At 37.6% G+C, this 19,684-nt stretch overlaps 1 protein-coding gene across 1 annotated transcript in view; it reads right to left on the bottom strand.

Annotated features, from left to right (window-relative positions):
• The window catches only part of Ncbp2l (nuclear cap binding protein subunit 2 like), a 32,509-nt gene extending 17,126 nt beyond the window's left edge, over positions 1-15,383 (bottom strand). Inside the window, 2 exon segments of the mRNA XM_077106475.1 lie at positions 14,792-15,012; positions 15,158-15,383. Of these exon segments, the coding sequence (XP_076962590.1) occupies positions 14,792-15,012; positions 15,158-15,383 (447 nt within the window).
• Positions 15,384-19,684: the final 4,301 nt, after the last annotated feature.

The raw sequence follows: 19,684 nt of genomic DNA, 5'->3' as shown, positions 1-19,684 counted from the left end.
TCCTAAATGTCACACCTGAAAAGATTTTAAAATGGCTATATTTCTAAACATTGATATTTTTGGACAAAGAAGATAAGAAATTTTCAAATTACAATTAATAAAATTTAGCCTGTTGACTAACCTCAAAAAAGACTGACTTGTTTGTGAAAGAGCGAACACACTGGTTAACTCACTCTTTTGGTGATGGCTTTACCTCCTACTCCACAAAGTTAATGCTTCAGTATTCATATGGATGAAATACCAATTATCAGTTCCTTGATGTATTCAATTCTCATGATATTTTTCTCAACTCCAACTCAGCCACTTACTCCCGTGGTAACAGCCTGTATCTCATCATCACAAAAATTCTATCACCTCTGCAATTTTTACTTGGAATATCCCACTCATCTATGACTTACCCTCACTACCAATACACACACACACACACACACCAACAACCCACAGCCTTCCTAAGACCTCAAATCCATTGTCATTTACTTTTCTCACTGTCCATCAGCCTCCCTCCTCACTTCATCTCTAACTTGAATGCATGTTTCATCTTTGCAAGTACACTCAGCTACCTTGCCCATCTCTCCTTCACTTTATTCTCCTGGCAAAACTCTAATCCTCTGCCATCTGCCTTCTTGGGGCATGCACCCAAGATACTGAATAGTTCAGGGGGATATTACACAATTTAGCTGATTACTTTCACTTTAAGTTCATAAAATTATACCACAAGAAAGTAAATAGTCTCTCCATTATGCTATGAATCCCATTCCATTTATTCTCTTTGAGGAATATGCACCTTTAATTAGCTCCTTTCTCTTTTTGCAGTCCTCTGCCTCTCCCTCTCCCTCTCCCTCCCACTCCCCTACTCACCTTGGGCAGTTTCCTTCAGAGTTCAAGCATGTCCTAATACTGGTGATCTTAAAAAATAAACACTCTCCCTTGATCATATATGAACCTCCAACTTCCATTCCACTTATCCTATCCCCTTTATAGCCAACTTCTCATATACAGAGTTGTGTAAATATGCTGTCTGGAATTCCTGCCTTCCCATTCAGTCCCCAATCCATTATAATCAGCCCACCACCCCAACCATTTCATCCAAACAACTGTTGTTGTCAATGACCTACATTTTGCTAAATCTAATGAGCACTTATCTGTCCTCATTTTACTCATGTTCTCAATAGCATTCAGCACGCCTTCCATTTTGAAATACACTTCCTAGTTGTCTGTCATGACACTATAATCCCATGGTTTTCCTCCTAACTTCTTAGCTATTTCTCATTCATCTTTACTAACCTCTGCCATCCTTCCTTTACTTTTTTTTTAAAAAAATTGCATTGTTCAGTGAACTACCCCATACCCTGTCTTCACTCTATGTTCTCTCAGTGGGTGAACTTATTTGCATGGATTTAAATACCATTTCCACCATTCCAAAAAGAAACTTCATACTCATTAGTGGTCACTTTTCCCCAAATCCTCATCCCACCACCTGCTCCTGTAAATTATTAATCTTCTTTTTGTCTATATGAATTTACTTACTCTGAATATTTCATATATGTGAAATCACACCACCTATGGCCCTTTGTAGTTTGGGTTCATTCACTTAGCATTGTGTTTTCAAAATTCTACTGTCATGAATAACTAAAAAGAACTAATAAAAATTCACTCATTTAGTAACATGTATCAGTATTTAATTTCTTTTTAACTGAATAATATTTTATTGTATGGGTATATCATAATTTGTTTATCCATAATCAATATATGGACATTTGGGTTGTTCCTACTTTGGGGCTATAATGAATTATAGCACTGTGAACATTGGGAGTACAAGTTTTTGTATGAACATGTTTTCATTTCTCATGAATGTATTCTGATAGTAGAATTGTTAGGTCATATGGTCCTCCATGTTTGACTTCTTAAGGACCATTTAGAGTGTTTTCAAAGTGGTTGCATTACTTTACATTCCCATCAGCAATGTATGAAAGTTACAATTTCTCTACATCTACACCAACCTTTGTTATCTGACATTTTGGTTACAGTCATCCTGACTGTATCTCATTTTGGGTTTGATTTCAGTTTCCCTGAATGGTTAACAATGTTGAACATCTTTTTATGTGCTGTTATGGTTTGGATGTGAAACAATGCAAGAAGATTCAGAGGAGAAATGGTTGAGTTGTAAGAGTTTAATCTAATCAGTGAGTTAATCCCCTGATAGGGATTAAATGAGTAGTAGCAGAAGTGGTAGGGTGTGGCTGGGGGAGGTGGGAATTGGGGTGTGGCTTTGGGGTATATATTTGTATCTGATGAGTGGAGTCTCTCTGCTTCTTGATCACCATGATGTCTGCTGCTTCCCTCTGCTACACACTCCACCATAATGTTCAGCCTCATCCTGAGCCCTGAGAAATGGAGCCAGCCTTCTATGGACTAAGACCTCTGACACCATGAGTCCTCCTCTATAATTGTGCTGATCAGGTCCTTTAGTCACAGCAGCAAAAAAGCTGACTGAAACATGTATTCATTCATCATGGGTATCTCTTCTTTGAAGGAACACCTATTCAGATATTTTGCCCAATATATATATAATATATATATATATATATATATATATATATATATATATTGATTGATACTGGAGATTTAACTTAGAGGCACTCTATCACTTAAGTACATCTCCCAATCCTCTTTATTTTTTATTTTGCCCAGGCTAGCCTCAAACTTGTGATCCTCCTGCCTCAGCCTTCTGAGTACCTGAGAGTATAGGTGTGTACCACTGTGCCTGGATGCTCACTTTCTAAATTGGTTTATCTTTTTATTATTGAATTATAGGAGTTCTTTAAATATTATAGATACGGATATATACAGTTTCTTATCAGATATGATTTTTAATTTTGATAATATCCAAGTTATTTCTTTTTCCTTTGGTTGACTTGCTTTTGGTGTCATATCTAAAAATCCATTGCTAAAAATCCATATCTAAAAATGTATGCCTATTATTTTCTTCCAAGAGTCTCATAGTGCTGGCTCTTACATTTAGATCTTTGATCCATTTTCAGTTAAGTATATGGTATGAAGTAGGGGGTCCAATTTCATTCTTTCACATATATATGTCCTTTCACCCATTATGTATACATCCAATTGTGCATATTTGTATCAAAAGCTATTCTTTTACCCATTGAATGGCCTTGTCAAAAATTAAGTGACTGTGGCTAGGGCTGTAGCTCAGTAGTAGAGCACTTGCTTAGCATGTGTGAGGCACTTGGTTCAATCCTCAGCACCACATAAAAATAAATTTAAAAAACAAAGTTATTATGTCCATCTACAACTAAAAAACTTAGTTGACTATAAATGGAAAGGTTATTCTGGATTGTTAATTATATCCCATTGATTTCCATGTTTATGATTATGCCAGTACCATGCTGTCTTGTATATTGTAACATCGTAGTAAGTTTTGAAATCAGGAAGTGTGTGTCCTCCAACTTTGTTCTTCTCTTTCATTATTGTTTTGGCTATTCTAACTGCTGCATTTCCATATGAATTTTGAGATCATCTTGTCTACAAAAAAAGTCAGCTGGAATTTTTATAGGAATTGCATTGAATCTATAGATCAATTACCCTCTTATTAAATCTTATTAAATCCATGAATATTAAATCATTAAATCTTTCAATCCATGAATATGGAATATATTTCCATTTATTTAAGTCTTCTTTTGTTTCTGTCAACAAGGTTTTATAGTTTTCAGAGTATAAGTTTAGCACTTCTTTTTGTAAATTCATTCCTAAGTAGTTCATTTTTTTGATGCTATTGTAAATGGAATTGCCTTCTTAATTTCTCTTTGGAATTTTTTTATTAATTGTATTTAGAACACAATTGATTTGGGTATATTTATCTTGCATACTGCAATTTTTGTGGAACTATTAATCCCAATAGTTCTTTTGGGGGATTCCTTAGGGTTTTATCTATAAATAATCATGTCACCTGTAAATAAAGATAATTTAAAATTTTATTTATTCTTTTCCAATCTGAATGTCTTTTATTTCATTTTCTTACCTAATTGCTCTAGCTAGAACCTGTAGGACAATGTTGAATAGAAATGTCTTGTTCCTGATATCAAGGGAAAATTTTTTATATTTCATCACTGATGATGTTAGCTATGGGGTTTTCATAGATACCCTTTATCAGGGTGAGGACATTCTCTTCTATTCCTAGTTTTCTGAGAGTTTCTTTTAATAAGGAAAGGGGTAGTGCATTTTTTCAAATGTTTTTTTTCCGAGTCTATTAAGATGATTGTGTGGGTTTTATCCTTTAATCTATTGATGCATTCAGCATGATATTGAGGAACATATTGTAAGAGCTACTAGAGGAGTTTTCCAACCACACAGTAAAAAAAAAAAAATCTTTTATTTAACCAAAAGTATCATTCAGAAGAAATTCATAAAAGCATTTTCGGAGTCTAGGAAGACATCCTTGGGACCAATCCAAGTGGGAAGCCACTAGGAAGAATAGCTGAGTTATACTTCAAAATTTCCTTCCAAAAGTACCCTGTAATGAAAACAAATTTTACTCCAATGACTTTAAATTTTCTTTTTCTATTTAAGGGAAGTTGCAGAAGGGAGATGCTGAAAATTTGGTAAACTCTATTGCCGTATGCAGAGTAAGCTAAATTGGCCAGAAATACTGTCAGATGGTCTTCCTTCTCCCTAAATGTAAAAATAGCTATGGCTAGGTGGCAGTAGATGTGAGATCTAAGAGATCCTGCAAGTCAAGCCAGAAAGATTACTGGAGAAAGAGAGAGCTCCAGTGTGATGTAGTCGAATTATTCCCTGAGAAAAAAGAAACTCGCAGAAGGTTTTAAGAGTTAGTGGCCTGAGAGAAAGGTAAAGAGATAATAAAGTACCCAAATTAAGGGCATCAGCTTAATGACTCTCTTGGTTTGAATCCCAGCTCTGCCACTTACTAGTTGATGCCCTTGAGCAAATTATTTTACCTCTTTGATCCTCAGTTTCCTCACCTAGGAAATGGACACAGGATTATTGTTAAGAATAAATGTGTTCTAAATATAAAGTGCTGTATTTGTCAGGGTTCTCTAGAGGAACAGAACCAACAGGGTGAACAGGGTGTGTGTGTGTGTGTGTGTGTGTGTGTGTGTGTGTGTGTGACATATATGTGTTGTGATATATATATATATATATATATATATATATGATTAGATTGGCTTACAGGATCTGAAGCCAGAGAATACCACAATGGCCATCTGTAGATAAGAGCTGGAGGAACCAGTTAGCTACTCAGTCCAAGAAACTGGAGCCTCAAAAGAATCATCCTTGGGCAACTGCAGCAGCAATCCAAACACCCACTCAAGAAGAATTGAGCTTCATCTGCACTGGTTTCTTCCATCTTCCACCATTTTTCCATCCAGACTTCAGCTTATTGGACTGTGCCACCCATATTCTGGGTATGTCTCTCCACTCAGTTTGTTATCACACATGCCAGTCATCTCTGGAAGCACCCTCATTGACATACCCAGAAGTCTCTGAATCTTAAAGCATCTCTTAATTCAATCAGGTTGATAATATATATTAACCATCACAAATCCACCCCTTGTTAACCTGACACCCAAATACCTTTTTAAATCATACTTAGTCTCCAAATAAACACAACAACAAGGTCATGATTTCACCTAACATGATATAACTATCCTTTGTACAACCAAAATTGCACTAATTTCTTCCCCAGAATAGGCAGCAAAGGTTTTGGGTAGTGTTTATTCTTCTGACATCCCACAATTTAAATACTAGAAAGTAGATTTAACATGACTTTTAGCATTCACATTAAGTCAATTAATATTATTATAAGATAAAGGAATAAGAGAGGAAAGGAAACAGACATGGTTGCTTATAATACATATACATACATGCACAAACATATTCTTAACAAAATAGGAAAGAAAGAACTCATGACAATTATAATCTCATTTCCGTAACTGGTCATGTGGCTATTGTTGGTATTTATAACTACCTTCTTCAATTACCCATTCTGTATTCTTTCTGCCTTCAAGAAGCACCTCAGCAAGTCTTGGTTATCTACCTGGAGGGGTAACCCACACCTTCATTCCTGAAGGATCTGAGACATTTGGTTGCTATAGTTTCTCACTGACCTTAATGCTAGGAGGTAATGCTAAGAGACACCCTAAGGGAGTTCCAGCAATATACACATACTTTTCCTTAGTTCCATTGTGGAATCACAGTCCAATTTGCCCCTGGTAATCTGGCTCACTCACCCCTGCCAACACACTAATTCCTTTTTTAGCCTGTTGACTTAAGAGGCATGAGAAGCCCTAAGTAGCCAGAGGGAAATCTTAACTTCAAATTCCTTGGAATCATTGTGCCTCCTGGTAGGGGCATTGTCCCCTTTAGAAACAAGACTTCTAGGCCAGGATAGCATAAATCTGCAAAAACAAGAAGCAAAAATTTTGATAGTGGGACACTAGGAGTAATGGTGAGTGATACTGTTCCTCTTTCCACCCCTTAATTTCTGAACCCATGAATCCTGGCTACAGGAGAAACAGTATTATATAGCAGTATTATATAGGTTCAAGGCACATTCAGCCTTCTGGAGAACCTTGCCCCAGCCCTGCCAGAAATTGCCACCTAGCTGGCACTGTAACTGCATCTTCAAAAGGTCATTCCACTGTACTATCAACTCGGCTGCTTCAGAAACATGATAAGACCAGTGAATTCCGTGAGCATGAGCCCAATACCACACTTCTTTTCCTGTGAAATAAGTTTCTTGGTCGGGAACAATGCTGCATGGCATACCATGACAGACAACAAATAAGGCATTCTGTAAATCCATGGATGGTAGTTTTGGCAGAAGCATCACATGCAAGGAAGACAAGTTTATACACAGAACAAATATCTATTTCAGTAAGGGTGAACTACTGCCCCTTACAAGATGGATCAAACTGCCACCAAGTCACTGGCTCATCACCCCAGGCAAGGATACCATATTTGGGGCTTTGGGCTAGACTCTGATGCTGGCATACTGGACACCCAGGAATGGCTGCAGATCAATCTTGCTGAGTGGAAGTCCATGTTACCGAGCCCAGGCATAAACTGCATTCCTGCCATCATGGTCATATTGTTCATGAGCCCATTGGGCAATGACAGGGGTGGCTAAAAAAAAGAGGTTGACTGTTATCCACAGACCAATTTGCCCTATCTACTTCATTATTAAAGTCCTCTTCTGCTAATGTCATCTTTTGGTGAACATCTACATGGGACAAAAATATCTTCGCATTCTTTGCCCATTTGGAGAGGTCCATCCACACACCTCTTCCCCAATTTTTTTCCACCAATTTTCCAATCATATTCTTTCCAGGCTCCTAACCATCCTGTCAAACTACTGGTTACAGCCCATGAATAAGTATACAGTCACACATCTGGCCATTTTTCCTTCCATGTGAAATGTACAACCAGCTGCACTGCCTGAAGCTCTCTGCACACTGAAGTTTTCCTTTCATGTTCAAGGATGTCCCAGAAAGTTGCTGTTGTGCTGGAGCCATTCACTTTCCAATGGTACTCACTAATGTACAGAACCATCTGTAAATTAGGCCCTAGTTTTCTCTTCCTCTATCAACTAATCATAAGGTACAGCTCATGAAGCCATAGGCTCAAGCTGGGGAACAAAAGGTATTGTAGCAAGAGTAGGAACCTTGGCCATTGGGCCACTTCTTCATGCAACTTATTCATGCCTTCAGGACACTCCTGGGCCCAATCATGTATGTGCCACTTCCATTTGAAAGAATATTGCTGTTATGCAGGCCTAACTTTAGGACCCTGTGGATCAGATAGCACCTAGTTCATGATGGACAGCTCAGGTTGCATAGTAACTTGGTGGTGGCCCATGGTTGATTATTCAGTTTTCACAAAGGTCTAGTTTCAGGCCAAGAACTCAGACAGTGGTTTGCAGATGATATGGCCTTGCTCCAAACTCCCAGTGGTCTCCTCTGTGATTCACCTATAAGGGCCTGCCAAAGGATCCAGACAACATCCCTATCTGTCACTGACACCTCAAATACCATTGGACCTGCTGGATCATATTACCCAAGTGACAGAGCAGGCTTCACAGCAGTCTGGACCTGTTGTAGAGCCTTCTTCTGCTCTGGGCCCACTCAAAACTAGTAACCTTTCAAGTCACTTGGAAGATGGGCCAAAATAAAACAACCAAGTGAGGAATGTGTTGCCTCCAAAAATCTAAATAGATTCACCAGGCATTGTACTTCTTTCTTGTTTGAAGGAGGGGCCAGATATAATAACTTATCCTTTACCTTAGAAGGGATATCTCAGCTGGATAGAGTGGTATACACCTGTAATCCCAGTGGCTGTGGAGGATGAGGCAGAAGGATTGCAAGTTCAAAGCCAGCCTCAGCAAATTAGTTAGGCCCTAAGCAACTCAATGAGCCTCTGTCTCAAAATAAAGTAAACAAAAATGCTGGGGAGGTAGTTCAGTGGTTAGGCATCCTTGGATTAAAACCCCAGTACAAAAAAAGGGGGGGATATCTCATCAGGCCCTACACCACTGGACTTCTAGAAATTTCACTGAGGTAGAAGGTCTTTTAATTTTAGTTGGTTTATTTCCCATCTTTTAACATGCAGCTGGTTTACTAATAAGTCCAGAGTACTTGCTTCCTCTTGATCACCTTGTTAAATCAGCATAATGTCATCAGTGTAATGTATCAGTGTGATAACTTGTAGAACAGAAAAGTGACCAGAGTCCTTATGAACTAAGTTATGACACAGGGCTGTCATAACTGGAGACATGGATACATCCTAGAGGTAGGTCAGTGAAGGTGTATTGCTAGTCTTGCCAGCTGAAAGCAAATTGATTCTGGGGGTGGGTATGAATAGGTATGGAAAAAAATCCAAATCAATAGCCACATATTAGATACCAGGAAATGTGTTAATCTGCTCAAGCAAAGAAACCACATCTGGTACAGTAGCCACAATTGAGTCACCACCTGATTAAGCTTTTGATAATCAACTATCATCCTCCAAGATCCATCTCTCTTCTTCACAGGTCAAATAGGAGATTTAAATGGGAATGTGGTGGGGACCACCATCCCTGCATCTTTCAAGTCCTTGATGGTGGCACTAACCTCTGCAATCCCTCCAGGAATGCAATTTTTTATTTACTATTTTCACAGGTAGAGACAACTCTAATGGCTTCCATTTGGCCTTTCCCACAATAATAGCCCTCACTCCACTACTCAGAGAACCAATGTGGGGGTTCTACCAAGCTAATTACATGTACCAGAATTATGCATTGTGGGACTGAGAAAATAGCCACAGGATGAGTTTTCAGAGAACCCCTGGACCAACTGTCATATCTTAGCCAAAATTCCATTGATCAACTGATCTTCATAAGTCCCTACTTTGACTGGAGGGCCATAGTGATGTTTTGGATCTCCCAGAATCAATGTCAATTCAGAGCTAATGTCTAGTAGTCCCCAAAAGGTCCAATCATTGCCTTTTCCCCAATGCACAGTCATCCTGGTAAAAAGCCATAGGTCTCTTTGGGAAGCATGGGGGGAAAGATTAACAGTGAAAGCCTTTGGTATTGTACCACGGTCCATCCTCAAGGAGACCTAACCTCCCCTTCATTCATAGGAGGTCATTACTGTTTCCACAGGCAATGTAGGATTCCTTCCCTCATGGAGAGGTGGAGAGTTCAATACCACACAGGATATGGATGGGGATGTTCCTTCTGTTAGTAAAAGTGGGGAGGCTACTTCCTTGGGCAAAGAAAAAAAGAAACATTGGAACATAGGTGTTCAATGTCTCCAGCTTCTTCAGGGTCCTCCTACCACATGTCTCCATCCCAATTTACAGGATCCCATTCTTTCCCAAGCAATATCCTCACATTAACTACAGACATCCTTTGAGGCTGAGAGTTAAACTTGCCTCCCAGTTCAGCCAATCACAGGATGAGGGTTGGTGTCTGGTTTTCAGCAACCTGAGCCCTATGGCTGCAGGAGAAAAGGTTCTCATTTAGAGAACAATGAGAATATTTAAGATTGGTTGTGACAATATGGAGCTAGAAGGTGAATCTCTAAGTTCATCCTTCTCCTTTGTTGCTTTGTCCTGTGAAACCAGAAGTAACTGTTCAACATTACTATTTTCCTTGGTTTTCCTGAAATGTTCAAAAGTATAATGTTTAGAGTCACTAAACTCCTGTGCCTCTCTCAAATGGTGAATTGGGATCATCAAAAACATTTACTTGGCATATCTCTTTAAATAGTTCACAGCATGGGCTATCTGTATTCTCCATACTACCAGCTGGAGAAGGATCTTGAATCCTAACAACTCCAGAAGTCACTCCTGGTACCAAATTCTGTATGTCAGAGTTCTCTAGAGGAACAGAACCAACAGGATATAGATATATATATAATATACACACATTTATATATATATACACACACATTCATATATATATGTATGAGATATATATATATACACACACATTTATATATATGAGATATATATATATATATATATATATATATATATATATACACACATTCATATATATATATATGAGAATGATTATGAAAAGGGCACTTATTAGATTAGTTTATAGGACCTGAAGTCAGATAGTCCCACAATGGCTGTCTGAAGGCTGGAGGACTGGAGAAACCAAGGGGGTTGCTCAGTCCAAGAAGTTGGAGCTTCAGAAGAAGGAACAATAATGCAGTTCCAGTCCAGGATTGAAGGCCTAGAAACTCCCTGGAGAATTGATGGTCACAATCCACTTCGGCAGAGTGAAGGACCTAAAGTTCAATATCCTCTGGTGATCACAGGAGGAATCCAAGTACCCAATCAAGAATTGAGCTATGTCTGCACTTGGCTTCTTTCTTCTTCCACGTGTTTTTCATCCAGGGCCCAGGCCTATGGAACTGAGACACCCAGGTTCAGTGCAGGTCTTCCCCCTTCAGTTTGCTGTCCCACAAGCCAAATCATCTCTGGAAACACTCTCAATGAACACCCAGAAGTCTCTGAATCTTAAAGTATCTCAATCCAATCAGATTGGCAACCCAGATTAATTATCACAAGTGCCTAGCACATAATCACTCCATAAAAATGGACATTCCCTTTCCTTCCTGATTCAGGAAATAAAGTTACTGACCAGAGAGGATGACATCAGGTTACAAGGTAAAGGAGTCAAAAATAAGAAGGTGATTTTACCCAATTTTCCAGAAGATCACAAACCCTGGAAATACATGCTTGAATTTATGAGGCATTGATTCAATTCCTTTACAACAAGGATGAAACTAAAGGCAAAAATGTGTGAACTTTGGGATCAGATTGCTTTTAGATGCCATGTCAACAGAATATCCTGCCACAAGATGGCTTAAACAATAAAATATAATGTATTTCCTTACATAATAAGACATCCAGATATAATGTATGCTATACAGTTAGTCAGCAGTTGAATTATCTCATGAAGGACATGGGGATATTTGATCCCTCTTTTCACCATTTGAAGTGTCCCATTCATCTTAGGGCTAGTTTCTCCTATGATTATAAGAAAGCTGCTTATAGTAATCACTGTATGTATACCTGTTCACATCACATGCCTCTCCTTCAAGCATAAAGTAAAAAATCTTTTATTTCAGTCTCACTTGGATTCCCATTGCTTGTTATCTATCCCTGAACATAATAACTATCATCACAGGATTGCCAATCTCTGATTAGTTTAAGTCTTTACTACTAAACCAATCACCAGCAAGAGGGAGGGGATTACCATAATGCTTTACATAGCTAAACCCATGAAAACTAGAGAATTAATCCAGGAGGCCCAACATCCAGCTAATGGGGATTACAAAATAACAGAGGAGATGGAGGGTGAGGAAACAATAACAAATAAATAATACAAATGAATTTCTAAAAATAGGTACAAATCTCTAGATTGAAAGTTCCCCTTGAAAGCCCATCATAGTAAATTAAAACAAAACAAAGTACAACTGTATAAACATTGTTGTGAAACATCAGGACACCAATAATAAAGAGAAAACCCAAGGTTTCTGACAGAGAAAAAGCAAGACTTAAAAACCTGACAGGTATTGGATGTTAGAGCACAAGGGACTTAACACTCCTGATGGAAATTATTGTCATCTAGAATTCTACACCAATTCAAACTATCAAGAAAGTGTTGGGAAGAATAAAGATGACTCATAAAAATCAATTTGCCACATGTTTTGCCTTGGTTCCTTAAAAATGTGTTCCAGCAAGCAAAGGAGTAAACCACAGAAGAGAGAAATACAAAATCTATGATATGGTCAATCAGACCCAGGGCAATAGTGAAAAAAAAGTCCTTGGATGGCAACTATTGTCTTAGAATAGGAGTTCTCAATCAATGGTGGTTTTGCCACCAAGAACAATTGGTAATGTCTGAAGACATTTTTGGTTGTCAGAGTTGGAGTGTGTGTGTGCATGTGCATGCTTGTGCATACATTTGTGTGCATGTGTGATACTATATTTAATGGATATAACAGGTCAAGAATGCCACTAAACATAAAGCACAGGACAGCCCCTCACAACAAAGAACTATCTGATCTTAATATGAATAGTGTAAAAAAACCCAGATTGGAGCATAAGGACAGACAGATTACAGGAAAAGAGTAGGGAAATAGAAAACTTGATTTTAACAGAAATTTGCAGAAAATTAAGGGATGCAATAAAGACTAATAGTGTAAAAAATAGACAAAAGGGCTGGGGTTGTAGCTCAGTGCTAGAGCACTTGCCTAGCACATGCAAGGCACTTGGTTCGATCCTCAGCACCTCATAGAAATAAATAAAGGTGCTATGTCCAACTATGACTATGAAAATAAATAAGTAAACAACCACCACCCTTAAAAAATAGAAAAAGATGAACAATTTCAAGAAAAATACAATTGTTGGATTTTCCTTGGCTTTTTAAAGAATAGTATTTACACAGTCACAATAACAAAATATTCCTTACTAATTTTAACCATTTGGAATTAAAGACAGAGCATGGACAACTTAATTATTAAAAGTAAAAATCGAAAGTACAATGAAAGAAGCTGGGAAGTAGAAAGGGTAGAGGAAAGATGAAATACAGGCTAAGGGGAATTAACATCTTCATCTTACAAAGTGGAGAGTACTATGTGGTAGAACAAAAATGGAGGTGTACCTACATTAAAATACAAGAATGTCTATTGTATTTGGGGCCTCTCCCAGGAGAAACTTCCCCACCCCCTCACTCCCTCAAAGTCAGTTTTGGTAATATATTTTGAGAACTGAAATGTGAGCAAAAAGTGACATATATCATTTCTGGGAGGAAGCTCAAAGAGCCAGCTCATGCTTTGCCACTGAATTTCCTTCTACCACCATCCCCTTAGTGATTATAATATCATCCTGGGACCCAAAAGGGAGGATGATCATGACATGATACAAAGACCTCAGGTATTTAACAATGGAAATGTAGTAGGAGGAATAGCTCTTAGTGATGTTATACCAGTAAGATTTGAGGGGTTATTTGTTACTGCAGTATAATCTAGACTACACTAATTAATAATAGAAAAGATATGTAAAGTGTTGTAAACTATACTGAGAGGATGCAGATTACAAAAGTGCAAACTGAAGTAAGAAGTGACCTAAATCCCCATTATGATGGCAGGAATTCAATAGATAATGTTTCAAATTAAAATAAATAAGCAGTCATGCTATTTAGTGATATGGATGAAAAACCAAAAAACAAACAAAACAACTGCTTAAAAATTAAGTTATTGCATAAGGAACAGGCTTAAGTTCCTAGAACATGCCTCTAATTCCAGCAGCTAGGGAGGCTGAGGCAGGAGGATTGTGAGTTCAAAGCCAGCCTCAGCAATTTAGCAAGACCCTAAGCAACTTAGAAAGACTCTGTCTCTAAATAAAATACAAAAAGGGCTGGGGGTGTGGCTCAGTGGTTGAGTGCTCCTAGGTTCAATCCCTGGTACCAAAAAAAAGTTAATAGGCCTAAGATATGAAAAAGAAGAGCAGGAGGAGTTTCATTTCATCATAAACTCTTCCAGACATTTTATGGTTTAAAGTAATATTCTTGTGTTACTTTGATAATTTTTTAAATTTTTCATTTATTTGACTTTATTTTATATGCACTTTAAAAAATGATCATTTGGGGCCCCAGGAATGTGTTCATAAAATTCAACTGCAGTCTTCCTAGAAGAGAAGTTGGACTTTATAGGACACAGATCTAATATACCTAATTCGTTCCTGAAGAACACTTCACTTTTGACCAGTTTAGCAGTCAAACTGGTAAACTGGCAATTTGTCAATCACCTACAAAATTAAGATGGGCAGGCCACAGAGGTGCTTGTTTGTAATCTCAACAACTTTGGAGGCTGAGACATGAGGACCACAAGTTCAAGGCCAGCCTCAGCAATTTAGTGAGATCCTGTCTCAAAAAAGAAAAAAATTTTAAAAAAGGTCTGAGAATGTAACTCAGGAGTAAAGTGCCCATGGGTTTAATCCCCAGCACAGTGCACAAATACACACACGCACACACCCAAAAAAGGTGGGAACAAAAGGATTCTGTTTATTTTGTGTCATTTAATAAATTTTCAGAGAGAAAAACTACATCACAAGGGTTTCTGCTCATCAAGTAAAATAATTTAAACTTGTTGTGGAATGGGCTATTTCTACAGCTGATATTGTTCTTTAATTGATTTTAAAAAATTGAGCTGCAAAGTTTTCTCTAGTGTATTCCTCTCCTGTTGTGGGCCTGAACCTTTTTTCCAAAGTGTCCCCCACCAACATCAAAGTCTTCAAGAAAATCATCTATTACCTGGCCCCCAGATTGGCCCTTGCTACACTGTCTACCCTCTAAATAACTGAGATCCCAGTCTGTACCAATGATATGGTCATTTAGGCAAGTCCCATTTAGGAATTGCATGGCATTTTCAACATCAGCTCTGTTATGGTATTGTACAAAACAGAAACCACAAGATGCTTTGTTCTATCCAGTCCCATAAATATACTCTTCTTAAAATTTTTTTTTTAGTTGTAGATGGACACAATACCTTTATTTTATTTATTTTTATGTGGTGTTCAGGATCAAACCCAGTGCCTCACACAAGTCAGGCAAGCGCTCTACCACTGGGCTACAACCCCAGCCCCATAAATACATTCTTGATATCATTATATCCATTAAAGAGCTCATATATTGGCTCTGTATGAAATGAAAGATTCCCCATATACAGTGTAGAGTTCTCTTTCAGTAATTTTTCATACTCAACATTATCATCACTGAACTGCTGGTCCTGGTAATCACTCAGTTCCAGAAAGGAGACATTATTCAGAAATCTCAAGTCACTGGACATGGTATTGAGTGGACAGAGTGTAAATAGCAGTTTTCAGTCCCCCTTGGAAACAGTGATACCACCACTGCAGCCTGAGTTTGTTAAAATTAAAAACAAAAAGGAAATTATAAGAAGGGAAATGAAAGTACAAATTTGTGGATATTTAATTCATATCCAAATGCAAGGATACCTCAGCTCTTGACCATGAGCTCTTGACCATGTCAAGGCAAACTAAAAATGAGCAGTTCCAGGCCCAAGAAGATGATCATGAAATCCCACTTTTAAAATCTTCCTGAAAGAGTCTACATAGAGTCTGTTTATCTTTGGTTGACTTAAATCTTATATACTTAATCTGTTACCAAAGAGCACTTTTAATAAAACTGAGCTCTTGGAAATTATGGCATAAAACAGGAAAATGGATCAAATTTTCATGGAAAATGAGCATTACTATCCTTGAATAAGGACTAGGCATTAGGTAAATCACATTTATGATCAGTGTCAAAGCACAAATACTGTTGGGACATATAGTGATAATTTGCAATCCAAGTCCACAATATGGGAATCAAAATATAATGCTGTTATATAATACTGTTTTATATATATATATATATATATATATATATATATATATATATATTACTGTTATATAGCTCTGTAAAAATGAAAACTCTCTGGTATCATAAATAAATTTGGCCTAAATTAAGATTAGATTTTATTATCAATAATTCCACTTACTCATCTTCAATTTTAGAAAGTCTTGCATTTAATTAGTTGACTATTCCAAGTCTATTTTTAAAATCTTTTTAGAGAATTTCAACTAATGCCATTTTCTCCCTTTACTAATTTTTCTTACAGAAGACAGAAGCACTAAAAATTATTCAATTGGTTTTGCAACACTTTTCAAAAATAGACATTAGTTTCTTTTCCCTCTCCTATTTTGCAATGGCTCCCAGATTTTAGGGTGAAGGAAACACAGAACTAAGTGTAAATGCAGATTCGTTCAGCCCACCCTTAAGAGATTCTGATTCAGTAGATTTGGAGAGGGACCTGGGAATTAACCTACAACCCTCAGTAATCCAGCCACAAGTAATATAAGGACTACAATTAAAGAAACTGCTGAGGAAGTGCATTCCCTTAACACACATTTAATGAGTACTCTATTTACCAAACATTATGCTAGGTGCTGTGAATACAGAAATACAAAGAAAGAGTGAAAAGCAATATTTTGGAAATCATAGAATCCCAGATACCAACATGATATGACTTCTAAACACAGTAGATAAGCAACAAATATCTGTTGAATGAACAAACAAATGAATGAATGAGTTCATAACTGAGTGATATCAGACAATAAAATACAACATAGTGTGATTAGTACTATTTGAGAGCTATTTGTGGAGGTAGGAGAAAAGGAAACTAATATTTATTGAGTATCCGCTTTGTGACAGACATTGTCTACACTTCCCACTATCTCACACAGGAGGAGTAATAGTTAGCCCAAGTTGGGAACAACAGAGAATGCTTGTAGAAGAAGGGTTCAGACACTGCTTAGCAGAGGATGTGGGGTGTGTGTGCACATGTGCACGTACATTTTGGGGGCAGGAAATATAGGAGTTTAGGAAATAAATTAGGGAGAGAAAAGATGTGGTAGGGCAAAACACCCGAGACTAATACAAGCAAAAAAAAAATTGAAATGGAAACCTAAAATAAATAAACAGGAGCAAAGAGTGATGTACAATTCAAAACAATAAAAGTGGGAGGCCCTGTCTATTTAGATGTCATTTGAAGAACAGTAGGAAGCCCACTGCCCCCCTCAAAAAAAAATCATCTTCCTGACAGCCTTTCAATGATGTCTGAAAATATGTCACTGGAAACTCATTACTTTGAGTCATTGACAAATTGCCCTGCTAAAAAACAAATATCCCTCCCAGACTTCATTTCCTTTTTTTGATCTGGTTGCTAGATTGGCAGATCAGAGAATGTGATAGTTATAGGGTATTTCATTTCATCCATGCATTGGACAAAGTTTCTTATAATTTCCTTGAAGATGAAATAGAAAAATATAAACTGGACACTTACACTGTTTGTTGAGATGAGCCTGTAACTAGTTGAATCACTGTAGACAAAGGAGTAAAAGAATGTTTTGGTCAGACTGGAAGGGAAGTTATAGAAGACAGCCAAAAGGCCCTGTTCCTGGTCATATCTTGTTTGGTTCATTTATAACTTTTACATAATACAAATAAGAGTTTTCTAAATGGTCTGTGCAGTCCAAAGATGGAAATGGCTTCTTTGAAGAGCAGTGAGCACTAGGCACCAAGGGATGCATGCCAACCTTGGAGAACCTCTTGAATGGCAGTCAAGCAGTAAGCAGGCCCCTTACAATCAGTGTGGTATTATGAATCAAGGATGAATTTAGGGTGTGCATACTGGGGATTGAATGCAGCAGAACTTGGTCACTGAGTTTCATTGCCAGCACTTTTTTTTTTTTTTTTGTACTTGAGTTTGAACCAGAAGCACCTTCCAATGAGCTACATCCCAGCCCTAATTTTTTTTTTATTTGAGACAGGGTCTTGCTTAGTTGCTGAGGCTGACCTCAAACTTGTGATCCTCCTGCCTTAGCCTCCTGTATCACAGGGACAATAGGCCTGTGCCACCATGCCTGATTCAAGAATGAATTTTGAAGTCAAAAGACCTTGGTTCAAATTTCAGTGTCACCACTTACTAGCAATGTGATCCTGGGCAAGGCACTTATACTTTTTTCAATTTCCTCCTCTATAAACTGGGGATCAAAATACCTACCTTGAAGCAAATGCCATGACAAAATCAAATGTAAAAGCTTGATACACTGTAGGTGTTCAATAAATGGTAGATCTTATACCAATTATTCTGATTCAATGACTCAGAATAGGAAATATAAATATATCTCAAATCTACCAACGACACAAAGGTAGGAGGGACTTTGAACTGATCTATGTAGTCATGGAGGAGGCTGAGCCCAAAATGACAATGTGATAATACTCAACAATTATAAGTATAAATTATTGTTTTAGGCTAAATGCATGCAAAAAGGATGGAGTGCGGTAGATATGAAAAGAGTCAAGCTTGGGAGCTCTATTTTACAATTGGGGCATCCCGTATATTAACATTTCTTTACTCATTTCTTCATTCATTCCATAAACATGTATGGGGCACTGTGGTATATTCTGAGGCAATAAGTATAAGATCCAACCCATTCCATCAAATAATTCATCACAATCTCAGAAGAAAGACAACTTAAAAGGTCAATTATAATAAAATGTGATTATTTTAATCATAAAAGCATATAATGGGCCCAAAGGAAGTACACAGAAGGGAATGCAAAACTATAGAGGAAGAGATTAAGGAGAAGAGAACTTTCTATAGGATGTGATCCTTGAACCTTTTTTAAAAATATATATATTTTTGGATAGATAACTCATAGTTTTTTCCTTTTTCTTTCTTTTTCCCCCTTTGTGCTTGTATCTGAATACAGAGGGCCTTGTACATGCTGAGAAGCTAATTCAGATTTTTGGTACAAAGTACAAAATGCTAACCAAATTAACTCTTCCACTCCTGTTCCCCAGATACTCAGTTCTCTACAGAGGCAAATCACTATGTTAGTTTCTTGTGAATCTATCCAGACATATTGAATCCAAGTTTGAAAGCCAAGAAAGGGTATGGCTATAGGACAAGGGATCATTATCAGCACATCAACAGTATGTTTGAAGGACAGAGGCACTATGGGGTGTCCAGCTTGAATCATTTGGGCATGAAAATAAGAAAGGATAGCAGGAGATAAGATTGAAAGTGTAGGCAGAGTTAGGTTGTGAGGGGCCTTGTTAGTCCCAGTGAGCAGTTTGAACTCTACTAATAAGAAGTGGGGAACCATGATAGGGCTTAAAGCAGGAGTGGTGTGATTGGAGTCACATTAGATTAAACTCATTCTAGCACCAATATGGAGGAAGAACTAAAGTGGAGTAGGCCAAGAAGCAGGGAGACCAGTTAAGAAATTATTTGAATTGTTCAAAAAAGAGATAATGGAAAGCCAGGACTAATATGTTGTAATAACTTCAGGAAGAGACATATCATGTAGATATTAAGAAGACAGACTTAACAGGTCTCAATGTTTGATTGAATGAAAAAATTAGGAGAACTCGCAAGTTTCAGGCCTGGACAACTGTGTGGATAGAGATTTAAGTCACCAAAATGTTGGCAGTGAGGTAGATAAGGGTGAAGGGCTGGGTTTGAGTAAAGAAGATGAATTTGGGACATACTGAGTTTGGTCTGAGGTTACTTATGGGATG

The sequence above is a fragment of the Callospermophilus lateralis genome, chromosome X, assembly GCF_048772815.1.
Source record: "Callospermophilus lateralis isolate mCalLat2 chromosome X, mCalLat2.hap1, whole genome shotgun sequence".
Classification (NCBI taxonomy): Eukaryota; Metazoa; Chordata; class Mammalia; order Rodentia; family Sciuridae; genus Callospermophilus; species Callospermophilus lateralis.
The sequence above is the reverse complement of the archived record's forward strand: the minus strand, read 5'-3'. Positions and strand labels throughout refer to the sequence as shown.